At 43.3% G+C, this 8797-nt stretch overlaps 1 protein-coding gene across 1 annotated transcript; it reads right to left on the reverse strand.

Moving 5' to 3' along the window:
* Positions 1-1459: 1459 nt before the first annotated feature.
* On the reverse strand, positions 1460-3108 carry LOC102714027 (AAA-ATPase At3g28580-like). Its single transcript, XM_040526140.1, has one exon. The coding sequence runs from the start codon at positions 3106-3108 to the stop codon at positions 1624-1626; it is 1485 nt and encodes a 494-aa protein (XP_040382074.1). The 3' UTR covers positions 1460-1623.
* Between the last annotated feature and the right edge of the window lie 5689 nt (positions 3109-8797).

Consider the following 8797-nt stretch of genomic DNA (forward strand, 5'->3'; position numbering starts at 1 on the left):
GCTAAATAACTGACCAACCAGCCCTCCCACCCCCAAACGATCGTGGCCATAAAGCGATTGAACAAATTTTAGTTAACAAAAGTATCGTGAATTGATAAGAAATGTGGTACCTCTGGGTCGATCCTTAAGAATATAAAACCGTGCTATTAGATAATACAATTTGTCTCAATTGCAACCATACTCTTGTTCAACCAATTTTGTTTCGATCATTTCCTTGATATTTACTCTAGCAATGTTTATGGTTGTTTATCAGAACTACTCTTACTAAGCTTTATGTACCAGTATAAAGTATTTGGTGCTTCTGCGAGATGCAGGAACTATATAAGAACAATTTATTTGCTTTAAAATTTCCACGGACCTCCAAATTAAGGGCATGTTTAGTTGGTAAAAAAAATTTATCTAAAAATATTGTATCAAATCTTTTGACATATGTATAGAGCATTAAATATAAATTAAAAAACTAATTACACAGTTTGCATGAAAAATTACGAGATAAATCTTTTAAATCTAATTAATACATGATTAGTCGTAAATACCATAGTAACCAACATATATTAATGATGGATTAATTAGGCTTAATAAATTCATCTTGTGGTTTATAGTCGAGTCATAAAATTAGTTTCTTTATTTGTGTCTAAAAATTTTTTCTAACATCTTATCAAACGTCTGATGTAGCAACAAATTTTTTTTACAAACGAAACAGAATTTAAATAGGCCTCATATGAATATACGGAGGACCTTTCGGACATTTCCAAATCCCCATGTTTTTCCCCGGCCACGGCACCCCTGCAGATTCGTTTTATGTTGCATCCGTCTGACGAGAAAGCTGAAAGCAACAGCAGCAGCCTTTCAACCACTGGCAACACAACACATCCGCCAATCAGAAATTCAGAAATTTCACAGATTGAATCACAAGGGGTCCTCTTCTGGCTTGGGACGAAAAATTCATATTTATAAATAAAAAATAAATTATAAATAAAGATTATATATACATGCCCTTATTAATCTAAAATCAAGACTAAAGATAAATTACGATCAAAATAACTCAAAATTTAAGATTAAAAATTTAAGCAAAAATGAAAAGTTGAGGTGCAACGCTATCAAACAATATCAATATGCATTAACAACTACTATCACCTTCTTTAAAAGTCCATTATTTTTAGTCATTATGGCATCACAAGTTAATAAGATATACTAGGATAAATGAATTATAGGTTGAAAAGACACAAGATACATGCACTTAGAAAAGTAAAATAATATCATACTCATTATGGTTTTATATAAGAGCAGCTTTAGCATCCTTAAGAAGATATCAAAAGATATTACTGTTTTTCTGTGTAAAATTTGGTATTTTTCGGTATCTTAGGCAGTACAAGACACCAAATTTTTACGTAGAAAAAAAATATCTTCTCGAGGATGGGAAAAATGTTCTTTATATAAATATATAAGATAGGCCAAAAATATATATTTTTAAAACGAACGGAGTAACGCGAGTGATGGCAAGATTAACAGTACGATATCCAAGGTGATAGCAATTAGCAAACGACAGGCAGATGATAGAGCTAAATTTGTTGTTAATAACTAATTAATAAGGCTGATAATTACGCGATTAAGCTAAGCTCCCTACTCATCCACCACCGTCTCCTCCTCCTCCGATGCATTCTTCTCCTTCTCGGCCTTCTTCTCCAGCGCCTTTACCAAGCTGGCGAGGCAGGTGGCCTCGTCGGCGTCGGCGGCGGCGCACTTGAGCATCAGGTGCTCGGCCACGTCGGCCGGGGTGATCTTGGCGTCGTGGAGGAGCGACTCCACGTCGTCGAACAGGTGGTGGGCGTCCATGGCGAGGTAGTTCTTGGCCAGGATCTTGAAGGTCTCGAAGCAGCAGTAGGACATCTCGATGTGCTTGTCCATGCGGCCGCGGCGGATGAGCGCCGGGTCGAGCTTGTCAACGTGGTTGGTGGTGAAGACGACGATGCGCTCGCCGCCGCACGCCGACCAGAGCCCGTCGATGACGTTGAGCAGGCCGGAGAGCGTCACCTTGGTGGCGCTCTCGTCCTTGCTTGCTCTGTGCGCCGCCTCGTCGGGGTCGGCGGAGGTCGGCGTCTTCTTCTTGCGCTTGCCGGTGAGGTCGACGGAGCAGTCGATGTCCTCGATTACGATGATGGACTTGCCCTTGGTCTCGATGAACAGCCGGCGGAGGTCGGTGTTGGTGGCGACGGACGTGAGCTCGACGTCGTAGACGTCGTAGTCGAGGTAGTTGGCCATGGCGGCGATCATGGTGGACTTTCCGGTTCCCGGCGGGCCGTGCAGGAGGTAGCCGCGCTTCCACGCCTTGCCGATGCGGGCGTAGTAGTCCTTCCCCTTCCGGAACGCGTCGAGGTCGTCCATGATCTCCTTCTTCTTGGCCGGGTCCATGGCCAGCGTCTCGAACGTCGACGGGTGCTCGAACGCCACGTAGCTCCACGCCGACTTCCTGTACCGGTCGCCGCCGAGGTTGGTGAAGAGCTTGCGGCCGCGGTTGCGGAGCATGATGGCGCGGCCCTCGCGGCAGACGTGGGGGAGGTACGACTCGACGACGAGGTCGCGGTGACGCCGGTGGAACATGAGCCGGTACGCGCGCCTGTCGTCGTCGAGCACGACCCCGCCGCCGTACCACGGCGGCTCGTAGCGGCGGCCTCCGGAGGACACGGCCTGCCACCACACGGTGGCTCCCTGGAACTCGTCGTAGACCTCCTCGCCGTCGCCCATGGTGAGCAAGAACCGGTCGCCCTCGCGGGCGGCGCGCTCCGCGCGCAGCGACCGCGCCAGCCGCGCGCACCGGTGGCTGAGGTACGCCTTGGCCTGGTCGTAGACGTCGCCGAGCCTCATCCGGTCGCCTTCGTGCTCGCTGATGGTGACGGTGAGGTAGGGGTCCATGAGCCCGGCCAGGCGCCGCCCGTGCCGCCGCAGGAACCTGCCGACGCAGAGCTCGAACAGCTGGCGCGGCAGGAACGGGCTGAGCATGCTCCACAGGAACATCACGCCGGCCAGCGCCGACCCCATCCCGGCGAACCGCTCCACCACCCCCGGCGCGCCCGCCGCCGCGCGCCTCATCTTCCTCGCCACCGGCATTGCAAGCTCGGGGCCTCCCGCTTCCTGCCAAGCTGCGTGGACCGTGTGACTGTCCCTCTCTGAACTTGTAGTGGGTGCTGTCAGGATGTGGGCCCCAGCTGTCAGTCTGATCGGAGGCTTACAGCTGCATCTTTCGCTTTTTCTCTTGCTTATAAGCCAAAATATGAATTTTTACCCTTAAAGTTATAGTATAATTTAATAGATTTTTTATCATAGTTTATTTTTCAATATTAGTTTTTATATCATTAAGAACACGCACATAACAATTTTATTCATAAATTATTTTTTATTTACAAATATATTGTTTAACTTTTTTTCTAAATAAAGGGAAATAATCACCCACTAAGCTTTGTTGTCTTGTGTTGCCCTCCTCTTGTACTTTCCATTTCTTCCTGGCAGATGATTATAGTTCTTGTGTGACTGATCATGTGATACACTGTCATGCGCATGTTATTGGAGACAGAGGGTTATTTTTGGATTTTTTTTTTGTTCCTGTCCTTGATTATGTCTCCATGTGTTCCATATTTCCATGGGAAACGGGGGAGCAGCCATCACAGAGATCTTTTGTACTGCCCAGCTGTTTTTTGTTGCATAGGGCAAGATTCATGGTAAAGGTGGTTTGGTTTGAAATAGATCTTTCACCAGAATGTTGTAACGGATTATTATATTATATGATTATATCAATAAATTAAACAATATAGAACTAAACTTAATAGCGTAAAAGGGTTTTAACAATATAGTAGAAGATTTTCTTTTAAGAAAATGCATTTTTAGATGCTCAGCATGGACGGAATGGTCAATTGACAAGTAAGGATGACGTCTTTGTGATGAAACTATTATAGGGAGGGAGAGCATGCCACTGATTTTCCGAGCCGGTCCTCATTTCCAATGCCTTGAGAAACAAGTTGATATAAATGACAATACATTTATATCCTCTTCCTTGCCGAGAAGGCATACATTTTTCCCCTCTTGCCTAAGAGTAGGTACAATAGAAGACTATAAGCTAGCTATAAACATATTTTAAAGAGGTAAGAGAGGAAAGAGAAGAGTAGTGAACTATTAATTTATAACTAGCTGCAGCACGAGCTTTAAGACATAGTGTTGACATGTGACCATGCATTAATGCTTTGTAGGTAACTATAGTATGGATTGACTATAGATGATTTAAAGCTAGTAGTTGGCTATACTATCGAACTTGCTCTAACATGGGAATAGAGTTGTTAACGCCAGATTTTGGCAAATCGTTGTTATGGATTGAAACACAGCTAAAAACCGAGTCGGGCAAGAAAGGGCGAATCGGATGTAGACAGGAGATTGGATGCGATATGGATGCGGCCGATAGAGTCCGAATTGGACAGGAGTTGGAGTCCGATTGGGCCCGAGGCTTGGAGATAGATTTGTTGTTAGTTGTGAGTCCGTGTCGAATAATTAAGCTTTAGCCTAGAATTTGTTTGGGATTTTATGATTAATTAAAGTCCGGACATTACAAGTTAGTTAGGGACGGATTATTGTCCGGTTAGGTTAGTTAATACCCGGGGCTATAAATATAAGTGCCCGGGGTCCTTGTAAATTATCTTCAGATCAATCTAATTTGGCGCATCGCCTCAAACCTTCGACTTGTTTGAGCTCTCGGCGCAGGGTTTGTCAGCTTCGCAATGTAAGTTCATGCTTGTCAAAACCCGTCGATCAACTAGAAAAGGACTGTCTCGGTTAAGTCCGATCTTCTGCCTAGTTGATCGACGGGCTGAGTTCTATTATTGCTTTAATCTGTTTTAGCTTGAAGTAATATTAGTTCTCAATCAAGTTCTCACGAGTTCTTCTGTTCAATCTGGTAAACGTGGTTTCTAGTTAGCCTAATTCTGTCTCGGTTCGGTCCGATCAATTTGGCTTGCCGGGTTCACCTTACTAGATTAGATCGAAGGCTCGTGAGGGCTTATTGCTGGAGTTTTAACCAGCATTATCTTGAGTAATCTTTTGGTTTATTTATTAAGTTTGTCGATCTTCGTGTTTCTATGTTTATATCGTGCTAGATCATATACTGTCTCGGTTAAGTGTAATCTATGTGTGTTTGGTGCGATCTGATCACCGAAATCTGTCCGATCGGCTGAGCTTAATGAATGAGGTAGTAGATTACACTGGTTTGCTATCATGTTATCCGCATGTTATAATGATTAACTGATCTCGCGTGTAGTTATGCTTAGATCTGTACTGTCTTGATTGAGTTCGATCTTCTAGATCTGGTATAAGTATGCATGTTGTTGGTTATTATTGTTTTATGCTGGTAATTAGTATGGTATCCCAGTTTATGTTTAGTTCCACACTTAGTCTCGTACCGGCTGTCAACTTTACGTGCAATAAGTATTAACATGGTCCGATCGGCTGATTAATCTTAAGACTGTCTTGGTTGAGTCCGATCTTTTAAGATTAATTAGCTGGTTGGTCTGTTGAGTATTTATCTTGCTTCTGACTCAGCCGATGGAGCGTATTTATGCTTATTATCCTGAAATTCCTGTAAAATCGATCGTCTAGTCCATTGGCTAGGGTCCTGAGACGGTATCGGCTATCCGGCCAATGGCGATTTCAGGGCTAACTATTTTTCATACTATATCTTGTCAGTTACAGGATTAAACTGACTAGCACGCCCAGTATTTCTAAGAATTAGGTCCTGCACTGGAATGGTCTAAGATCGATTCCCAGGCCTACGTGTGTGACCGTTGATTGTTATTTTGAGCGTCAACAAGAGCTCAACCCTTTTTCTATAACTTTTTGCAAGCATGTATAGCCTCACCCTTTTGCTCTTTCTTTGGTTAGGCTCTACGAAGGCGTTGTCTAGACTAAGACACTCATATATGAACGGTGTCTAGCTTGCAAGATGAAGATAATAAGTAGTTTGTCTACCATTTAAATATAATAGAAAGAATATGATCATTGTGTAAAATTTTGTCTTCCACTTTCCGTGGAAAGTAGTACGTTACCCTAGGCCATTCCGCCATCGAGAAAAGATGGTGGCTGATCGCCACCATGGCAGCCAATGCAAGGTCGAGAACGGCGTTCATTTGTCCCCATTGCGAGTAGAGTAAGGCTTTTTAGTAGTTTATATAAACTAATCAAGAAATATACATATATAACTCACCAAACTTTGCTATTACAAATACACATATTAACAAAATTTATCAATGACACAATTTCAATATTTTCTTGGTTGTAACAAGCAAAGTATTTGCTTGGTAATCTACCAAAATTTCGGTAATAAAAGAACAACCATGCTCTCGACAAGTAAATAATCTTAGGTCAAAAATTGAATGCACGCACCACTCACCCATCCCATCACTTTTCTTAGTTTCTCTCTCCATCTCTCTCCATCTCTATATCTGCTCTTCTTGCCCCTTTCCATGCCTTTGCTAGCATGCTCATATTGTCTGCTGAGACATTTAACTATTCGCCACTCTTTATAAGACCCGTTTAATCCCCTCATAAAGTGGCAAATATATTGTCATTCACCCCGCATTGGTTTTTAAAAAATGTTATTACTCCTCATTTGCCTATGCCATCTCAATCCTCTTAGTCCACCTCCTCCTCATAGTGCCATCATGTCTCCTCCCCATCATAGTCGTTGCAGTAGTTGTTTGAGGGTCACACGATTGCCACGCAAAAGGCTTGCTAAAGTAGGGGCCATGGGACCTCCACATTGACCACGCCCCTGCCAAAGTGGTCTAATTCCTAACACAACCCTCTTGCATCTGGCATACCGGTCTTCTCCACCAGCGTCATTTGTTCCCCTCAACTGCTATCAGTGTAACTGTCACGCCCAGAAATTTACACCAAATTTCTGAACAATAGCATGTATTAAATCTCGGTCCAGAAATCAGCCCGAGTACACACTATGACAAATTAATACATAGTTCCACGACTTAAAAACAAATAAAAACACTTATCTATCGAAATGCAGTGGAAAAAGAAAACAAAGCTAAAACCATCTAATCTTCAGCTTCAGCTTCAGCTGGCGATGACGGCTCCACACCACAGGCATTCTCGACGGCAGACTGAACCTCACTTCAACCTTGAGAACAACCTTCTTCTGACTTCTGACTCAGGCTCTGGCACTTGCTCTGGTGGGGGAAAAATTAAGCAAGGCTGAGTACAGACCACCGTACTCAACAAGTAACACCCAAGAGAGGAGAATAATGAATGCAATAGGGTATCAAAGATAGGCTAAGGTTAAATTGCACAAAGCTGTAGTAATTTAGCAAAACAGTAGATAAAATAGACTGAAATAAAAGTAAAGTAAACATTTAAAATAATCATCCACTGTTCAACGTTACACCACGTTGCAACAGGCCCAGACTGCTGTCGAACGTTACACCACGTAGCGACAGGGTCAACCCTCTTTCCAATGTTAAACCACGTTGCGACAGACCCAAACCACTGCCAACGTTACACCACATTGCGCAGGGTCAAACTGGTTACAAGATTAATCCAATTATAAAAGGTTCAACTAATCTCAGTGAATCTGTCAGTTCGCCCAATAACCGCGGGTATGGCTATTCGAATAGTTTTACTCTGTAGAGGTGTACAACTTTACCCACAAGACATGGCTCACAAGCATGTTACCATGCCCCAACGTATCTCCACGATACCTCAGTACGGAAACCATGATAAGACCTTTCACCTAACCCTCCCTAGACAATCGCACCGCACTTCAGGTTTCACCCCCTCCTTTACACCAAGTCGGGCAGTCCCCTCTTGTGCCTTGGTGAATCCGAAAGCAGCAGAGGCTTTCGTTACACCACGATTGCCCGTCCATACTCCATCACGCTCACCCTTGCCTTGGTACGTCGAATACGGACAAGCTAGATTACGAGTCTCACCGTTGCCCATTCTGGCTTGTGGTTAGTACGTGTAAGACTTTCAGGGTTTCCTGAGAACCGGTCCTTAATTGCCATGGGCATGACTCTCAAAACCATGCACCCACAGCCTACCATAAGTAATATTTTAGTTGTATTAATCCTCAACGAGATACTAATAATGATTACAACCATTAAAGGTCTATCAAAGTTTAATCAATAATCAAATAATAATTGGTGAGCTAGTTGAACTAAGCATGGCTTAGCATTGACTAACTCTAATTCTAGTCAAATTAACCCTGGGATGACAATAATAATGAGTGGGAATCAACGGATATATTGATAAATGCCCAATAGATAAGTAAAGTAAATAGATTTGCATAAAACAATGTATGTTTGAATGTAAAGCGAGGAATTTTATAAACATTCGGTCAATATGATCATAGAAGGGTGCCACTTGCCTTGCTTAGACCCACGAGGAACTTCAACGACGACTTTGGGAACGGACGGCGTTGCGACGGGAAAAAACCTACGACAAACAAGGCAAAACAAACAAAACAGGCTATAAAACTACAGAAACAGAAAAAGAAACTATTTTTAATGGATTCTTGGCATTTTTCTGGATTTAATGAAACTTGAATGGGCCTAAACAGAGACTAGATGAATTAGCTATGAATTTTAGAAGATTAAGTGTGTTCTTAAACTAAACAGAAACCTTAATGAATTTAATTGCGCAATTAATTGGAGGGATGACGTCAGCGGAGGGAGGAAGCTGGCGCTGACGCAATGGGCCCACTAGTCAGTGAGTCACGGAGGGAAAGGGAGTATGACACGTGGCCCCGGGG

This window comes from Oryza brachyantha, chromosome 7 (genome assembly GCF_000231095.2).
Source record: "Oryza brachyantha chromosome 7, ObraRS2, whole genome shotgun sequence".
NCBI classification, from domain to species: Eukaryota; Viridiplantae; Streptophyta; class Magnoliopsida; order Poales; family Poaceae; genus Oryza; species Oryza brachyantha.